Source organism: Metopolophium dirhodum, chromosome 3, assembly GCF_019925205.1.
Source record: "Metopolophium dirhodum isolate CAU chromosome 3, ASM1992520v1, whole genome shotgun sequence".
In the NCBI taxonomy this organism is placed as follows: Eukaryota; Metazoa; Arthropoda; class Insecta; order Hemiptera; family Aphididae; genus Metopolophium; species Metopolophium dirhodum.
In genome coordinates, this window is record NC_083562.1 from 2,208,092 (window position 1) to 2,227,901 (window position 19,810).

At 27.5% G+C, this 19,810-nt stretch overlaps 2 protein-coding genes and 1 pseudogene across 2 annotated transcripts; 1 reads left to right on the forward strand and 2 right to left on the reverse strand.

Moving 5' to 3' along the window:
- The first annotated feature begins 4 nt into the window (after positions 1–4).
- LOC132941490 (uncharacterized) lies at positions 5–9,689 on the forward strand. Its single transcript, XM_061009578.1, has 9 exons — positions 5–569; positions 4,704–4,797; positions 6,901–6,966; positions 7,048–7,107; positions 7,189–7,233; positions 7,354–7,417; positions 7,514–7,613; positions 8,530–8,643; positions 8,884–9,689. The coding sequence occupies exons 2-9, from the start codon at positions 4,725–4,727 to the stop codon at positions 9,055–9,057; spliced, it is 696 nt and encodes a 231-aa protein (XP_060865561.1). The 5' UTR covers positions 5–569; positions 4,704–4,724; the 3' UTR covers positions 9,058–9,689.
- LOC132941491 (uncharacterized) lies at positions 750–2,524 on the reverse strand (annotated as a pseudogene).
- Positions 9,690–12,318: 2,629 nt separating the features above from the next.
- On the reverse strand, positions 12,319–19,272 carry LOC132941991 (uncharacterized). The gene is made up of 7 exons (XM_061010272.1): positions 18,792–19,272; positions 17,087–17,174; positions 14,852–14,916; positions 14,007–14,042; positions 12,828–12,939; positions 12,618–12,685; positions 12,319–12,538 (listed from the first exon to the last, which is right to left on the reverse strand). The coding sequence occupies exons 1-7, from the start codon at positions 18,858–18,860 to the stop codon at positions 12,476–12,478; spliced, it is 501 nt and encodes a 166-aa protein (XP_060866255.1). The 5' UTR covers positions 18,861–19,272; the 3' UTR covers positions 12,319–12,475.
- Positions 19,273–19,810: the final 538 nt, after the last annotated feature.

Here is a 19,810-nt window from a genome sequence, read left to right on the forward strand (position 1 = left end):
GAACAACATATCATATCATACAACAATATTTATAGTATAACAATATTATGATATTATAGCCGTCAAGTGCTGTTATCAGTTTCCCGGTCCGCCCTTCCAAGTGATAAAGGATGAAAAGTTGAAAGCAAGCTGGTGTATGAATACACCCGTGGCTGAAAAGTAGTGTTTAAAGTGTTTAACCTAAGCAGTAAACAGTAAACATGCACAACACCAAACAGACAAATATTGTTCAAAACGATTATTTTTTACGCTTTGTTTATCCATACTATTTTATTATTTGCACTTAGGGTATTATGGATTATTCTTTTTTTCACATTCGCGCGCATTCCGAGTTCCCAGTTCCGACGGAGACACGAAGTTCTGACCAATTTGTAAGACTAATGATTTTTCAACTTAAGTCTTGACTCGGTTTCGCCAGACAAAGTGGGCGAACCACGAAGCCGTGATTTACAAAAGTGTACACCATCGTCGGAAAAAAGGCACATATTTTACGTCGATATCGCGATAAACGTACGTTCCACTAATCCACTACAAACGATAGGTCATCTCGTTGCTTAAAGTTTAAATTGGTAAGTATTTGATATTGTACTGTGTATTGCGTATACTTCATTACTGCAGACTGTAGTTGATAATTGTAGTCTATTTAATGTAATTGAGAAATGAACATGGTTTTACTACTACTAATTCTCCTATTTTGAATTTGTTAAATTTATTATATCATTAGAAACTTAGATAGTGATATTATGTGAGTGCCTACATCATAATATTATAGGTATATTGTTATTAGGATAATTACTATAATTCACCTGTTCTATGGGAAGGAGGCACGTAAAGTTCATAATATTTTCCTTGAATATTAATTTTTTTTATTAAAATATGTTCCTATTTATACAAATACTTACCTACATACCTACTCTAGTATTAAAAATTGCTATTTTAATACAAATATAATTGTCTTGTATTGCTTTCCTATGTAGTATGTGCTTACCTATTATAGATTCACTTTGTATTATTTAAGTATATTTCCAAAAATGAATTATCTTATAGCATTTTTTTTTTTTTTGTATTTGAACAGTACTTGGTGTGCATAAATATGTTTTGATTATTGATAATATCATAAACTCTAATGTAGGTATTGCTATTGTATTGTTATTTTTAATTGTGTTAAAAAAATAAAAAATAAATCAATTTCGTATCCATATAAAATATATTTGCACGAAATTGATGAATCGATTAAATGTTTTATTTGGTACAATTTAATCTCATCTATTAAATAGATTTCAATGCAAAGTGCATCTTTTTTTGGGTGAACTTAGACAATGCTTTCCAAGTACATAATTAATTTCATGAAACAGATACTTGAACGGTAAAACTTTTGTGATCTACCGATAAACGGCTGGTCCAATGTGTGGTCTACCAATAAATGGCTGGTCTAATGCTACTGATTGCTTCTTATAATCATACTGCAAAAGTATTTTTTGAGGTATTTTTTAAATCTGATAAAATATCATCAAATATTTGAGTTTGTATCGGGTGGCATGACCGCCACCATTCTTCCTTAAGTTGGCGGTCTAATAGTGGAGATGCACCATTGACTTTTATATTGTACTTGGACTTGACTAACTTCCACAATGACTCTATTGTATGAGTATGAGCTCCAGTAATTAGATCCATAACATTTTCAGATTGATTTACAGTTTGATGAAGAAAAAACCCATGGTACTTCAGAAAACTATATGGTCTCCACTGATCGCTGTGAATCGTACCAATTTCTACCTCTCTTTCTGTTATTGGTAAGAGCGTGTGTCAATCTCTCTTTTCTACAATGACAAATTGTCATTCAGTTTTTTTGTCATTACTACAACACAAACCAAATACACGGTCCTTGTATTGTATTTCCATAATTTTGTTGGTTATTTCCTACCGGAGTTTCATTTTCATCACTTGAAGTTTGGTCTTTATCTTCATGTGGTCGTGTGTCGTAAATCGTAATCACCACGTTGTAAGAGATCGCGATTATATTTTCGTTTCCCCTGAGAGAGGGGTTCATCTATCTGTACAATGTAACCAGGACCTCCCATTTTTGGTCAAAATTGATCAACAACGACATCACGGCACAGATTGTACCAGTCAATTACTGTATATTTACTTCTACCTGTCCATAAAACTGCATTATGTACTAGTATCATATGTACCCAATACCAGATAAGTTCTATTATTTCTATTAGAGCTAATTTACTATGACATTTACCATTGAAGTCTGTGTAAGTAAAAAAATAGATTTCCTGCGCGAATTGACTGATATGTTTGGCATTCTTTTTTCGTACACCTCATAGTAACAATTTTTTTAAAAGTACCATTTAAATGTCTTTTTTTACTGGACCATGTTGTTTCACGTAATTGTTCACCAAATGTTGGTGCCATCAATATTCTTTTTCGAGCAAACCAAACGATTGTTACTTAAAAGGTTTTTATTTTTTAAATATTCAACGCATTTCAATCCATGAATAATTATATTTCTGTATAAATATTAAATATCCCATTGTTGTAGTAGAATTCATTTTAAATCGGTACAAAACTATAGAACGTTAAATCTAAAACTATTATACTCACTCGTGAAAAAAAAAATGGAAAAAATTCACCAACAAACGCTAAATGGTACCGGAATGTTTAAATAATATTTTAAAAATACAATACTGTCACAAAATCCATATCATATTGATAATTATATAGGTAAAGTCGTAAAATTTATATTGTGTATGTATCGTATCGATAGTTATATAGGTATAGTAAGCACTATAGTGTAAAATATAGGTATCTGTTATCGGTAGATCACACGTTCTACCTACAACACTTTATCGTAGATAGCCATTTATCGGTAGATCACACGTTGGACTGGTCCCCATATAATTTTAACAATTTTTGTCATACGTTTAAGTAGCATCATTTTTTTTTTTCATCAGGTCTTCCTGTTACACCTTATATAATAATAAATAACAATAATTTCACAAATATACCTAACTAATTTTTATTATTGATTAATTTTTCTATAATATAAAAGGATTAACTAAAATTAGTAGTTTTTAGTTAGTATTTCCATACAACATAGTATAGTTCTATGGTATTACAATATAATATTGTTTGACTGTGTTAACTATATTGAAAAGCCATTAAAAGTAAATATTGATATCATATTCCTACCTACCTACTGAGTATAGTTAAACAAATCATTTATTGACTATTGTAACTTATTTAACAATTAATTGTTTTGATAACTTAGATACCTACATATTTTATAAAACTCCAGTGTTAATGTCTAATATTCTGAGTAGAGAAGGAAGCTAAAAATCAAACTAAATTTATTGCATTATCCACAAAAAGTGATTGTTTTGTCATTATTATTTTTTGAAAGATTGTTAATTTAATATTGTTATAAAAGGGAAAGAAGGGTCCCTCTCATTAATTCAATGCAATATTTTGGAATTGTTGAATTTTATTTGTGTTGGAAATTGTAATAATACTCTATAATTGAAAATCATACATCTATAGCGATTTAATTCCTTTGTGTCTTGTAACATAAAAGTAAAAATTTGAGTATCTTTTATAAAACATGCATGATTATGTAACCAAAAACATTTCGGTTTTATAAAAACTGAAAATAGAAATGCAGGAGAACGCAACTTTGTTAATAAATTTAATATTGAAAAATATTGCAGATCACAATACACCAAGTATACAAATATCTTATAATATTTTAAAATAAGTATTTAATTAGAATTTTTCAAACAATTTTATCCAAATATTTCTTATTAACTAGGTATACAGCCAGTAGCATATTTAAGGTGGGTGATAAATCACCCCCCAGAGCTTTTTTCCTTTTATTTTTTATTCAATCTCAGTGTGTTTTTGTTCTATGTTCAGTGTTCACTTTCATATTCGTAGACGACATATTCATTCAGACATTCTACTTCTTATCTCTCGTTAGAATGGGAAGCATCCCACTTATTGTTTTCAATTTAGAATAGACTAAGTGGTTTGGCAATTCTAAGCATCTATCGCATCAATATAGAAAAAGTGTTGGATAAAATGGCCCGGAAACCCCTAAAGAATGTAAATTCTTTTGTAACAAAAAATTAAATAAAGAATTTGAAAATGAAAAATTGTAAGGCAAGTACCTACTAATTGTCATGTTTAAAACCAAGAAATGTAAGTAAAAATGTATTGCTTATATAAGTGCACCTTACATAAATGTTATAGGTATGGAAAATAAAGGAACCCCAGAGAAGGCTGTTGACTGTATATTAATTAATGAGACAATTTTTTTCTGATATCCTTCCCCCATACTGGAGGAAATCAATAAATAAAAAAATACTCAATCATTAATACCATACTGCATACAGTTACTTACATTTTTAATATTACTTCTATTTTGAATACAGTTCGTAATATTAGAATAATTCATAATGTTCTAATGCTCTAGCTTGTCATAAAGCATAATATTACTTTAAGATTTTATATAATCTTTTATTTCATATTTTTTTTTGGAATAGGTTGCTTAAGTATATTATAGGTTTTGTATAAAATACACTGATCCATCAAAAAGATTAAAAACAAACATTTTAATAAACTATTGTTTAGGTATATGAGCATTAAAAACATGTGTTATTTCATTATGTTTTGTTTTTGTACTTTGTTTCAATTAGGTTCCATGTATTAAGATAATTATGGTAAAAAGAATTTGTAATTCCAATTGGGACGCAGATCCAGAAATCGGTGAACATGAAGTCAGATATTCAGGTCAATATTTTTTAAAGGAAATTAATTAAGGGTCCCGGTGCCAGTTTTTTAAATTTTCCACAATTCTATAAAATTTGAAAATTAAATTTTATATTTTAGTTGCCACCTCAATTATTAGACTTTTCCACTAATCTACTACCCGATACCTATTTAGAGGGGGTTGATAGGGTGTATTATATAAAAAAAAAATTACTTTACGGAAATAACTCTCAAGCTTTGTAGAATTGTTGGATTTTGATGACTTTTTTTTTATCTAAAAGAAGAAGACTTCCTACAGCTCGCATCAACCTCTGATTTTGTATTTTATTTCAAATAGTTGTATTAAAAAATTTGTAAAAAAATGCTTTTTATCTTGTATTTTTTTAGACATATTATAAATTTTGAGAATAAAATATTAAAAAACAGAGATCGATGCGGGCCGTAGAATATTTCCCTCTAGCAATTAAAAACAAAATTATGGAATTTGGTTGATTCTACAAGGCGGTACGTTATTCCCGCAGAGTGCATTTTTGAGGGCAAAATGGTATCGGCACCGGGCGCCTTAAATTCATTATTGATAATAATTACATAGGTAAATGTAATATAGTATACTATATGTTAAGGGTGGCCAACTTTTATAGATTTGTGATCGACCTCTGAGTTTTCCCAGGTAGTTACGATCGACAAAAATGGTTGTCAATAAACAAAAATATACTTTTAAATACATGTGTGTTACACTTCTTTTATTACTTTTATTTAGAATATAAATAACGTTTAATTTCACAGTTTTACGCAACACATATTTTAATATATTTGATTACAAATTATTACTTTTAACTCATTAGTATTATGTTTATTGTTGACAAACTAGCTTTTAAGTAGACGTTCAATTTGAAACAATCTCTTTAAATGGAGAACTGATGAATGAGATCACATCAAGTTTCTTAAAGTCATTAAATCTTACATCAAAATCATCAATAACAACCTTGATTCGTGGGATAACCAAAAAATACACAAAATTCCAAAAAAAATAAATATTTTATTTGTTTTCTGACAAAACTTCAAGAAATCATGGTCGACCTATTATTGGCCACCCCTGCGTTATGTGACATGTCTATATTATATCATAGGTACTAAAAAAAAAAAAAAAATAGATACAAAAATAAATATCGTTATTCCTTAATTCTTATTATTGTAATAAATACCCAATTGATATTTAAATGATTATAGGGTTAGGTAAATAATTGATTATAATTAGTACTATGAATTTAACACTCTAAGCAAATATTAAATTTAATTAAGTAATTAAAAAGGGTCAACTTATAATTTTCATTAGATTTATAAAGTAATAACTAATAAGTTTAAAAATGCTTAAAATATTAATTATGGCGATTTTTACTCTTTAATTGTTTGTTATTACCTCAGTTATTACTTATATTGGCAATTCACAATAATGTTCCTAATTTATAATATCTACTTTTTAATCTATAATCAGTAGAAAAGTGACTACTTTTAATAAAGATTTAAAATTGATTATTGCTTTTATAAGAATATTATACAAATAAGTATTCAATTTCTTTTGTTATACTTGTACAAATAATTTGAAAATTAATAATAGCAAATACTAGAAGTAAAAAAATAATTATGACCATTTATAATGAATTTTTAATTTTTAGGTTAGCTTACTGTTAGGTTAGGCCATATTTTACAGGACACCTTTTTTTTGCAATTTTTCTTTTTGAAACTTATGTAATTAAGTGCACTGGATACAATGGTGAAGTCAGAATTTGGCGCTCGGCATAGTTTAAAAGTTACAACACTTCAAAGTTAGTATATAAAGAGTAGCGAAAATTATAATGGTGGTTACCCTGTGACTAACTGAGGTGTTGTTGCATAGCAAGTCGAGGGATATTTTTGATTTTTTTGTCAGAGCACAGCTCAGCGAGAGAGTGGCAACGCACTGATGTCCTCCCAAAAACGAGGTGTCCTGTAAAATAGAAAAGTTCCAGTTTTTGCTATTTGAGACATACCTAATTAATTATGTAAAAGGTATCATAAGTAATCAAGTTATTAATTTATCACAGATAACGATTTTGATTTTTGATAAATATTTTTATTTTGTAGCATATGTTACTAAATCACCAAAAAGATCTAGATTATCACCTGAAAGAAGACCATTTTTGCCATATGGTAAGAATATATTATTTATAACTTATGATAAATTTTGCTTAACTTTTCATCATTCTATTATTTATTATTTTCTTTTATAAGGGGTTGGACCAGATGTTGACTGTGAAATAGATGATGAATCTGGTAAACCTGATTATTTAAGTAAGAATACATTATAAAAATACAAATATATTATAGAAAAACTACTTATTTAATAAAACATTTTTTTAATAATTTTTAAAGGTTATAGTATAATACCAAAAGAGATTGAAGAAACATTAAGAAAAGGTAATTAAATGAATACACTTCACAATAAATAATAAACGTAATTAAGTAAAATATATTTTTAAATATCTATCAAAATAATTTTTAACATTAACCAATTTTATGTGATTTTGATTATTATAGATCAAACAAAAAAATTAAAACAAACCAAAAAAAACCAAAATTTAGAATTATCTCTTGATCATGTGTAAGAATTGTATTATTTAATTTCTTTTATTTAAAAGCCATTAAATATAAATAATAATTAATAATAATTATAATTTGTATTTTAATTTATGTGTAGTTATAAGGTAATACGTGAATTAAAACTACCAATATTTCAAAGGATTATCAAACAAAACAAGTTTGAATTGATACGAATAGCAAAACGTCATCCAGATCGGGTAAATTATCATTTATGTAAAAATAATATATATTTTATTTAAAACAAATCTGATTAAAATATGGGGCTCTACTAACTGGACCCTATATCAAACATTAGTCCATTTCAATCAGCATCCCAGTACAAAACTAACAACTTTATTCGTAAATACTGTCATATTTCACCTGTCAACAAACTAATTAAAAGTAATTTTCCATGCTGTAATCTTCTTCTTGATTTACAATGTCACTATGCACATAAATTGATCGAGAGATTTACACTAAAAAACAACAAAGTAATTAGGAAGATAGTTAGACTGGATTTAAGGAGATTGCAAACGCTTAATTTTTAAGGAGTTCAATATGCCCAATACGTGCATACAACTATACAAGCTATGTGATTGTTTGCATAGTAAATGATCATTAGTGTGAGTGCATCACCTGTCATGATTCATACATTTTCGTGTAGAGATGTACAAGTCACAATCGTACTGTCGTGGTTTTTTTCTACTGGAAGTATGTACTTTTTGTTCATGCATCATAAAACATTTGAGTTTTTCACTAATTTTACTTAGGACAACTTTCCCATTTTGTAAATTTATTTATTTTTATTCCATGAAATAATAGATTAAATTTTCTGAAATTCTAATAACTTTTAAATTAGAGTTATTAAATGTTAAAATTCTGAAAAAATGAAGATCCTAACACTAGTAAAGTTTGATTAGTTATGTTTAGTACTGTTTCAGAAATTGAGATACCCATGTAATCTAAAAATCAACTGTTATGGATAAAAATTTACTTTGGTCTTTCTATTCCATATTGGAACTAATTATAATTATTCAAAGTGAACTCTTTTTAACATTTTTATTCATAATCCTATAATTTTTAACATGGCTCAATGTAATTTTTATGATTTTTAACATTTATTTTTATTTTTAGCATCATTTATATGTTACTCAACTTTTGTTAAGAACAATATTTAATCCCGTTCAGAAAGTTTGGATATATTCACAAATAAAGGAAGTATTAAATATCTCTCCGCATGAATTCGCTGTGAGTAAATTTATATTAATATTATTAACCATTTGACTACTGAATAAATATGACTTACCTGGCTCTACTGCATCAAATGCATTCTATTACCTAATGGCTATACTATACTTTTTTTGATTGGAGATGTCCATTTTATATACTGTAATTAAGAAGAAAGCGTAAATGCATCAACAGTAGTCAAAGGGTTAATGAAATAATTTTTAATCACTTATGTCATAATTTTTTATTTGTTTTGTTTAGAAAGTTAAACATGTATATACGGTACTAGCACCAGAAGTAGCACTAATGGTTTTGAAAAATAAATTTAAAGACTTTGCTAAAATATGTGATGAAAATCAATTGAATGCGTTTACACTTTTAAATAGTACATTTTTTGATGACCGATATGAAAAAGATTTACATTGTCGAACCTAACAAAATTATAATGTATAATTATACATTTTTTGTACCTATTGTATGTTTTTTTTTACAATCTAAGTAAATGGTATGTAGTAAATGGGGGTTTATTTTTTTTTATAAAATGATACCAATTTTGATTTTAAGTAGAAAAGTATACCTATTTGTTTTTATTAGAAGTGCTCGGAAAGCATATTTGACTTATTTAGTGGGAAGACTGAACATTGTGAAATAATTAGTTAATTTGAAAGGTTAGTAATTATATTGATATCCTTGAAATATATTTATACTAATAAATGAGATTATTATATTTATATAAAATAGTGTGTTTTAATTTTAATTTTCTATTATTATTTATTATTCTCAAGTAAAAAATAGTTAATCTATTATTTTTTGTGATGTGTTCTTTCTACATTTCCAATTGAAATATTCTAAAATCTTTAACTATTCCAAAATGTTTATTTAATATAAACAATTATAGAATACCTTACTTTTTGGAATTTTATTATTATATACCTATATTTATTTTTTTAAATAAAATATGAATTGTATTTTTAATTATGCCTTGGCAATTTATCAATTACCTAGATATTTTACAGAATTTGAATTACTTATTAAGTATAATATAAAATATACTTGTGATTTCTATTTTTAACAATGCTTATATATAATTATATCATACCTATTATAAACTAAATCCATTACATTGACTATGTGTTTTATATGTTAATGTTGGTTGGTTGTTTTTTTTCAGCTTCAAGGTTCAAATAATTTTACTTTATTGTATTTTACTATTTTGTATTATGTTTCAAGAAAAAAAATTAAGTCTTATAATATATTATTTTTGTAACATCAACTTTTTAATCAACCAAGTGATTTTTACTTCTCCAAATTTACCCAATATTTGTGCTTTTATATTTTTGAATTTTCGTATGAACTACTTATGAGGAACCTTGGATACAATTGTTAAACTTAAGCTATAAAAATTGAAAATTATATACATTTTTGTTTATGAAATTGTTGTGGTTTTGACATCTTCAAACACTTGCTCAATACAGCTCACCAGCTCAAAACAAGTCAAAATATTTTGAAAATTGTATAGTGTATTGAAAATGCTTATGTAAACAATCACTGAAAATGTCATGTATCTACAGTAATTTTTTAGAGTTACACCAGAAACCAAAATCGCTACATGAGAAATCAAGTGAATATCCAATGTTGTAAAAATTTGAACTTAAAACGCTTATAAAACGCTCACCAAAAACCAAAATTATTTATGTTGAAAACCCGATTTTGTGTAAAAAATCCCGTTTTTCCTTAATTTTTCTTTTGTTTTTCCTTGCTCATTCGAAAACTATCAAGAAGTTTTTACTTTTGGCCCCCGAATACCAACTAGATTCACTTTCCTAACAGAAAAGATACTGTTGAAGAAAATCTAAGCATTTTTACTGTCCTAAAAGGTAATGATAGACACAAAAAAAAACATCATTGTAAAATCATTACATTCATCGTTCCGGTCAGAACCTAAAATTATAAATTTTATTATTTTATTCATATTTTTACAACATTTGATATATTCACTCGATTTCTCGTGTAACGATTTTCTTATTTTGTTGTAATTAAAAAATGTATGACTGTAGATACTCGAAAATTTCACTGAATGTTTATATTAGCATTTTCTATACACCATAAAATTTTGAAAATAATTTGACTCTTTTTGAGCTGTTTACGAACATTGTCAGTTTTCTTTTTTTTTAGTTTTTTTTTCTATAAATATCAATAAAATTTTATTTGTTGGTAAAAAAACTTGAAAATTTAATGCAAGGCTCCTGATATATTGTTACAATAGGAGTTGAAAAATATTAAAAATTTATAGGCACAATTTTTTTTATAAGCATTTAAAGTTTGAATTTTGACAAAATTTATCAAATTTTAAATTTAATAATTATTTTGTAGTTGAAAATTTATAAAATGTTTAACTTTTATGGCTAGGGATTGAAAATTTAAAACAAGGCTCCACGTTAATAGGTTATATATAAATTACTTTATTCACAATAATATCATCAAATATACTTGGTAATATCATAGGGTGACTGACCGTTTTCGCTCAGAATCGTTTTTCTTATACAATGATATTATATCATTGAATTCAAATTTAACACCATCCATTACAGTGACCCACTTGTAACCTACTGTACAGTAGAGCGACATCCACTTGCCCACCTTTTTTTCTATGTATGTCAATAAAACTTTATTTGTTGGGTAAAAAAGCTTGAAAATTTAATACAAGGCTCCTACTATATTGTTACAATGATATTTGAAAAATATTAAAAATCCTTAGTCACAGTTTTTATTTATAAGCATTTAAAGTTCAAATCTTGACAAAATACGGAAAAATCACAAAAATTAGCAAATTATTTTGAGTTGAGAATTCATAAAAATTATTCTTTTTAAATCTAAGATTTGAAAATGTCATACAAAATGATCCATAAGTTAGTCTTCCTTTATCAAAAAAAAAAATGTTTACAAGAAAGTCAAATTAAATTTTTATGAGCGTTTGAAATTCATATTTTTACAACATTTGATATTCACTCCATACCTCATGTAACGATTTTCTTATTTTGTTGTAATTAAAAAACGCATGACTGTGGATACTTAAAATTTCATTGAATGTTTATATTAGCATTTTCTATACACAATAGATATAAATTTATCAAATTTTAAATTTAATAATTATTTTGTAGTTGAAAATTTATAAAATGTTCAACTTTTATAGCTAAGGATTAAAAATTTAAAACGAGACTCTACGTAAATAGTTTATATATAAATTACTTTATTCACAAAAATATCATCAAATGACAAATATACTTGGTAATATCATAGGCTGATTGACCGTTTTCGCTCAGAATCGTTTTTCTTAAATACAATGATATCATATCATTGAATTCAAATTTAACACCATCCATTACAGTGACCCACTTGTAACCTACTGTACAGCAGAGCGACATCCACTTACCCACCTTTTTTTTTTATATTATATATTTGTACCTACTACCTTAGCTCCTAAGGCAATTTCTTCAATCAACCAATTATTATTTTCATTATTAACAACTTAAACCAATCGATCAAATCCGGTCGAAAAGTTACGAACCGTAGGTATAAACTAACACAATATAATATACCGATTTAATAATTCATACTTATTTTGAAAATTTGAAATACGTTATCAATTTATTCGTCAATAAGCATTGGTATAAATACGAAAAACACGTTCATAAATAATTTATTGAAATTGCATGTTTATTTTAATCACATAGGTAAATATAATATAATTATTATTGGTCTTGTAGGTAAAAACAGTACCTACAAATACAATATTATTAAGAAAAACAGATATGAAAAGGTACGCAACTGTGTATGTGTTGACTGAAGAGATTTATTTCGATTTTGGTTTCATCTTCACCAACATTTCCATCAACGTAGCAACGCGTTCTTTCAGCTAAGTAAAAAATAATAATATAAGCCTATGTGTAAAATCAAATTATTATATCTTCAGAGTTATAATTATTGTTACTTACTGCTGGCGATTCCTTAAAAGCACATATAGCAAATTGTTCTGCGAGATCGCATTTCTCCGACCCTTTGACTTCATGAATAAAAACATTATGTATTTAAATTTTAGACATTTGATATAAAAATATTAATTAATTATAAGTATCAAATTAATTATAGTTTATAAGTAATAATACATACCTACCTAATAGTAACAATATAATATGAAAACTTACCATTTTGGCATTTGTCGTAAATAAGTTGCAATTGACTCTTAATGCTTGGATTATTGATTTTGTTCACGTATTCGAGGAACTTCGCAGGTTCTGGTTGCCCCGAAGTATTTATCTATTGGAGAACAATTTCATTGTTATTGATAACGTAGGTATTTATCTATTGAGTTAGGTATCGAATATGTTAATAAAGATATTATGTATATTTAATGGTATTTCGACATTTCGTGTATCTTTAAGTAGGTACCTATTGGTTTATTGTACAATGCTAATTGTTTGACAGTCATTGATTTTGAACATTTGAGTGCAAAGGCGGAAATCTTGAAGGGACTATCGTCCCTTTAAAAGTTCGAAAGATATAGCCTAGCTCCCTTAAGAGGACATCTCCGTCTTACAAGTGCGTAACATAGAAAATGTACGCTCAGTATATCACGTTTAGCTTCTTTACTTTAAAAATTAAAGTGAATTGACGAATCGACCTATTATGAAACTTGATAGTAAGAACATATTATCTGTGTTTATATGCTGGTTATTTACGACAGTTCAATTTTTTAGCAAGTTATGCGTAAATAATATATTATTAAATATATATATATTTGCGTAAATTAAAAATAATCATAACTCACTTAAAAACTGAAGTAAGTGTAACTTACAAAGTGGGTTTTTTACGATACTTACTTCAGTTTTTAAGTGAGTTATGAGTATTTTTAATTTATGCTATATTATTTACGCATGATTTGCTAAAAAATTTAACGTGACTGTTGTAATGCCTATAATACCAAACTGTCCAAACCTAAATATATTTTATATTAATTAGTAACCACGAAATTGTGTACCTCATTTGCAGTCATATATCTTACCTATGTTTTTATACGTTTCGTTCGGATAGTTAATTTTTACATGGGAGCATGTAGGTACCTAACTCAACCTAAGTAGCTTTACTTAAGTCTAAAAGTATTTATTCATTTTTATTTGTTTCCTCATTTCGAAAACAGTTTTTACATTCCTAATGTTATATACATATTAATTATATCAAATAATATTCAAGATTCAACGGATCGATTAAGTTGAGTAATGAGAAACTTAGATACAAATTTACAAAATTCGTATTACCTCCCCCCAAAAGTAACTCGGTAGATAATCTGTATCCGTAAAACTATAATACAATTTTAAACAACTTACCATTCCAAGTTCTTCCCCGGCACACGCCATGTGACACTATAAAAAGTATATAAAGTTTAAATATATTGATACTTAGGTACCTATATTATAATAGTATTATTATTAGGGAACGGATTTGAATGCAAATTGCATTTTTTTCTGAATGTCCGAAAACATTGGTTTCCAAGCAAAAAGTTCATTTCATACGTCAAAGAATTAAAAAATGTATCTTTTATTTTGCATTATTTTGCATTATTTTGCATTTTTAAGACTTTAATGCATTTTTAGAGCATTTTTTGAAACTTTTAGTGCATTTTGTGGTTTTTAAGTCATTTTTTCAACATTTTTTCCACATTCATTCTAAAAAAAACTAAAATACCTAAATATGTATTATGTTACGAAATTACGAAATTATTGTTGACACGTGTATAATACAATGCTATGAAACAAAAGGTAAAAGTAAAACGAATATACCTATCTAAATGGTATACCTATTAAATTATTTATCTTTTAGGGTAAAAAGAAGATGGACAGAAGATAATTGAAAATTAATTAATTAAGGTTGTATTGTATTTAAATATTTTTTATTAGATTTTTCATAATAATGTGTTTTTTATAAGTTTTAAATTTAAAATTTTGTTTTTATTGAATATAAAACCCATTTTTAAAGTTTTTTAAGGCATTTTTTTAGTGCATTTTTTGATGTTAAAGCATTTTTTTAAGGCATTAAATCGTATTTTTTTAAGGCATTTTTCTTGTTTTTTAGAGCATTTAAATCCGTTCCCTAATTATTATGTTGAGAAACGAACATATAGTTGGAAAAACAGGTAAAACATGAATAGATATTAATTAATTGTAATACGTACTGTACATTGTTTATATTTAGCTTGAGTAATATCATATTTAGTTGTTATCATTTCACCGCACGTGCCTAAAATATAAATTGTTATAATAAATTAATATAGGTACCTAGTAGAAATGTTGAATAGGTATGATCATAATTCATAACAATGAAATTAATTTATTCTACTGGAATCTGTTAAACTGCATAAAATATTGTTAGGATAGTTATAACTAACGATAATTACTATAACAAATACCTAAACTGATAACCAATTTTTCATTACTATTACATAGGTATAGGGACTTATACTGGCTAGCAGTTACATAGGTACAAAATTGCACGAGTTTATATAATATAGCTACCTACGTATCATAATATACCTACCTATATATAAATTATAATACAGAATTATAGATACACCTATACTTTAATCAGGAATTATATTTTGATCAAGTCTATTAAAATAATTGAAAATGTTCAGCAAATCCCTCTAAGAGCAACTTTTTTCAGTGACGACGATGCTCACTTTCATGAGTTTCGTCCCTCTATCTGTGGTCTTTACATAAACAAAATGGTTGATAGGTACTGTGATGGCTGAAAATCTGCTCTGCGAAAGACCACTTAATTTCTCGTAATTGACAATGTGTTGTGTCCTAATTTAGGGTGATAGGTCCGTATTTTCTTTGAGGGGTAAACGTGACCATCACTGCCATTTCAATTATTATGAATCGATTTTACAAAATGTTCTGCAGTACAGATTGGAATAAATAATTGAAGTAGGTACATGACTTGGGACATAACTATGGTTCCAACAAGACAGCGGTAGTAGTGTCTGGTGTAACGATTATCGACATCGTACATTACTCCCTACGTTGAGCACGGCTAATATGCTGAGTGTTAGTAATGACAAATGTGTATATATGTATGAAAAATATATATTATGCTGACGCGATGTTTAGCTCACATCGTGTAAATAACCGACCTGGACGCCTGGCGGGGGTCAGTTATGATAGAGTCGACAGTGAGGTGGTCGATAGTGGAACTCGAGGGCTGACAACGACCTGAAGAGGACCTGCGGACGACCAGCTCAACCCACATTTGGACATCGGCACCCACGACACACCATGGCCCGATCGGTAGCCCGGAGTTATAATTTATAAGTATACTTTCAATATTGTAACTTGTAGTAAATAATAATAATACATCAATAACAGATATAAATATATATACATTACGTTGAGTACTTGCTTCACATAAGGTAACCCTGATCCCTAGTAATAATATCACACACCGAGGTCGAGTCTCCGAGACCTCGTTAATATAAACAGAACGACACCGAAATGGGGAAGAGCCCAGGTGAAGAGGAGACGTTACACTGGTCTCCCCGAGAGGTGACGCGGGTTGGCCTCCATGCAGCCCACCTGATTTGAGCATATGCGATTTTTTCTTTTCTCGTTGGTTAACTACCTTAAAAATAAGGTTTTTAACAATTGTGCATCACCCTAAGACCGGTAAGACCACAAAATACCCGAAGAAGCCAATCACTGAAGAAATTGCAGCCATACTCATATTACCTACCCATCGAAATGTATACCGAAAATCAAACGAAAACTTCATAGTGTTTTCATCAAAATATTACTACCATCTTGTTGATATAATTTTCAAATTATGATGAAAATACGCGATAACCTATTGATTTGAATATAATTAACTGTTTTTCTCTAAAGTCTTACTTGTATTGTTATTTGTTTTTTTACGTCTTATAGCCTCTCAGTCCTCAGAACTCGGCACCTTATTATGTAGATATTTATATAGATAGTTAAATTTTAATTGTATTTAATATTGAAATATATAATAAAGAATGGATTTATCAGTGTTATATAAGTAGGTATAGGTTGTAAAACTATCTGAATATTTATTAATGCGAATGAAATGTAGACAGTTTTATATATGTATTATTAATATTCATAGGCGCAAATTGACTAAATTTTTTGGGGGGGCTCAAGCCCCCCTTCCCATAGGCCATATTGCTTAGTACCACAGAATATAAAAATTAGTCGTAATTACTAGATTTTGAACTGGGGACTTGACCGACATTTGGGGGACTAGGTCCCCCAAGCCCCCCCCCTATTTGTGCCAATGCAAATAACCATGTTAATATAGGTAGGTTACATCTTAATCGATATATTGTAAATTATGTAATACAATGACTAATTAATTATAAATTATAATTGCATAGTACAAATATATTATTTACCCCAATCGGCATCCTTAAAGCATTTTAAAACCACAGTGAATAATTTTGACATTAATTCCTTATCCCCTGCATCTGCATCATCAGCAGCCTGAAGTAAACAGAAATAAAAATTAATAAGCAGGCATGGATTTAAAAATATTTTAAACTGCATAATATCAATAAACTTAAATCTAGGCATTTTTTTATTCCTATAATCCTAAGTTTTAAATTTTTAATATTATTATGCTTAGTACTTATAGTAGGTGTTAAAAACCAGGGAAGTCGCTCTATTGTATAGAGCAGTTGTTATATATTGCATATAATTATTATAACTACTAATTAGAATGTCTGAGTGTACCTAATAGAAGTGGCGTATATTTATGATTTTGCTCTAGGGGAGGGGGGGATGTATAATTTGTTAGATGAACCTACCATGCTGTGCACAGCTGTTTATTTTTAATACACCACTATAAACAGTAAAATAATTTATATTGAACATTTTAAACAAATTATTTAACAACATATTGTTTTAATACATATAAGTATTCGAAATAATGCTTCAATTTTCAACTTGAGTATCTTGTTTGATGGGAAAGTGAATATTGTTGCATTGGAGAGGTCAAAATCCTAAACATTCCATGTATCTATCGATTCACCAAAAACCAAAATCGATTTTGTCAAGAACCCGTTTAAATTCCCGTTTTCCCTTAATTTTTATATTTTTTTCCACGCACTTTTGAAAACTATTGGGAATTTAAATTTTGACCTCCCGAATGCACCAACTAGATTCACTTTCCCATCCAACAATAGACTGTTGAAAAAAATCGAAGCAGTTTTACAGTTTATTGCCCCAAACGGTGTTGACAGACGCAAAAATAAAAATAATAATACTTTTAGAGCCTTAGGCCTCAACCTAACCTAACCTTTTAAGCCCTGGGAATTATTGACTGAGTTTGGTGGATTGTTTTTGTTGGGATATTTTATTACAGTAGGTACACACTATTTTATAAAATAATACGTTATTACCCATAGATGGTATAACCCATGATCATTATAATAATGTTTTATGTGGGTACATCAATATGTATAGATATATCATACCCACCTATTAATATTATAATAATATACCTAACCTATTATATTATATTCTTAAATGTATAGGTATATTATCGATGTTGGTAAATATAGCGTTTTAAAATTATGAAACTAATATATTTAAATTAAATGTATTACTTTAAAATGGTTTAAATAGTAGAGCATATTTTATTAATGAACAATATTTATTCAAAAATAATAACTGAAAAACAGGTATAAAACAGATTTTTTTCCGCCACTGCCTGTTTGGAATCGGACCTGTAAGAACCTAACCATATTACTATAACAACTGTCTGTAAAATTGTAATTAGTATTTAGCACATGGCTCTTACTTTTACACGAATAATTCATACAAATTAGGTCAATAATACCTATTTATTTTAACGGTAATAGCTTACATGTTATTAATTTAAGTAATAGGCGTTCAAATATAGGACACAAAATAATACAAATAAAAACATTTTTACTGGCAGGCTAATTTTTTAACGGTGATATAATCGTAATATAAACATAGTATATTAAACTATTAAAGTGTTCATTATTTAAACGTGCGTGTAAAAAAAAAACATAGACTAGGTATGTAATATATAATATTATAATAGAAAAATATACTCTAATGTATTGTACTTGCCTTATTGATTGAGAACAAACAACCGAAAAGAACAAAAACTGATACCAACAATGTCTTTTTGATTATCATGTTGACTTCGGTTGTAATAAATCTGGTACACCAAACAAATAAATTTATAGTGTTATAATAAATTTTGATTGTACGAGTATTTGAGTTATATATATTTGATACTTTTTAGATACTGGTTAGTAGGTAAAACTAAGCACTGTGTCTTATATACCTTTACGACGCCTATTTTTACACATTTTTCCTATGTTACCTTATCTATTTAGACCTTGTAATTTTAATATCCGGTAATTATATGGTTAAATGTATGTTACTACGGTAAAAAAATATAATTTAACTCAAAAATGATAAAATGCATTATTGTGCTTAAATCATATTATTTTTATTTATCTACTTTAAAAATCTCTATTTCAATCCCGAGGTCGTGTAAAATTCGTTCAACAATGGTTCGAATAATTTTTCCGAGTTAATAATACTGAGCTTCAGATTCTAGTTCTGAAAATAATAATGAAAAAACATTTTAAATACCTAAACTTTTTCAACGTTAATCTTGATAGTAATAATTGTAATATAATGAGTAATGACAATATTATTGTTATTATTATTATTATTGTTATGTTTGGCCTTTTACGGCATACATAATATAATTCCTAATTTTGTATATGCGAAACAGGTATAACAATATAAATATTATACATAATATTATATTATTATCATATATCAATATCATACATCTCATCATACCTTGAGATTAAAATACATTTTACTGTAAAAATGTTAAAAAAATTTCATTTTATATTATGTTTATTATTTATTTATTTTAACGGGTCGAGCCCAATATAATATACAAAATACAAATAGGTGCCACGAAGCTTTTTTAACTTTAACTGTTATAAAAAAAAAAGCTAAAATTGTATTTATTAAGAATTCAAGTTAGGTACACGAAAAAAACTGTTATTGTTATAAAAGAAAAAACAATCGAAAATATAATAAATAAGTATTACAATTAGGTA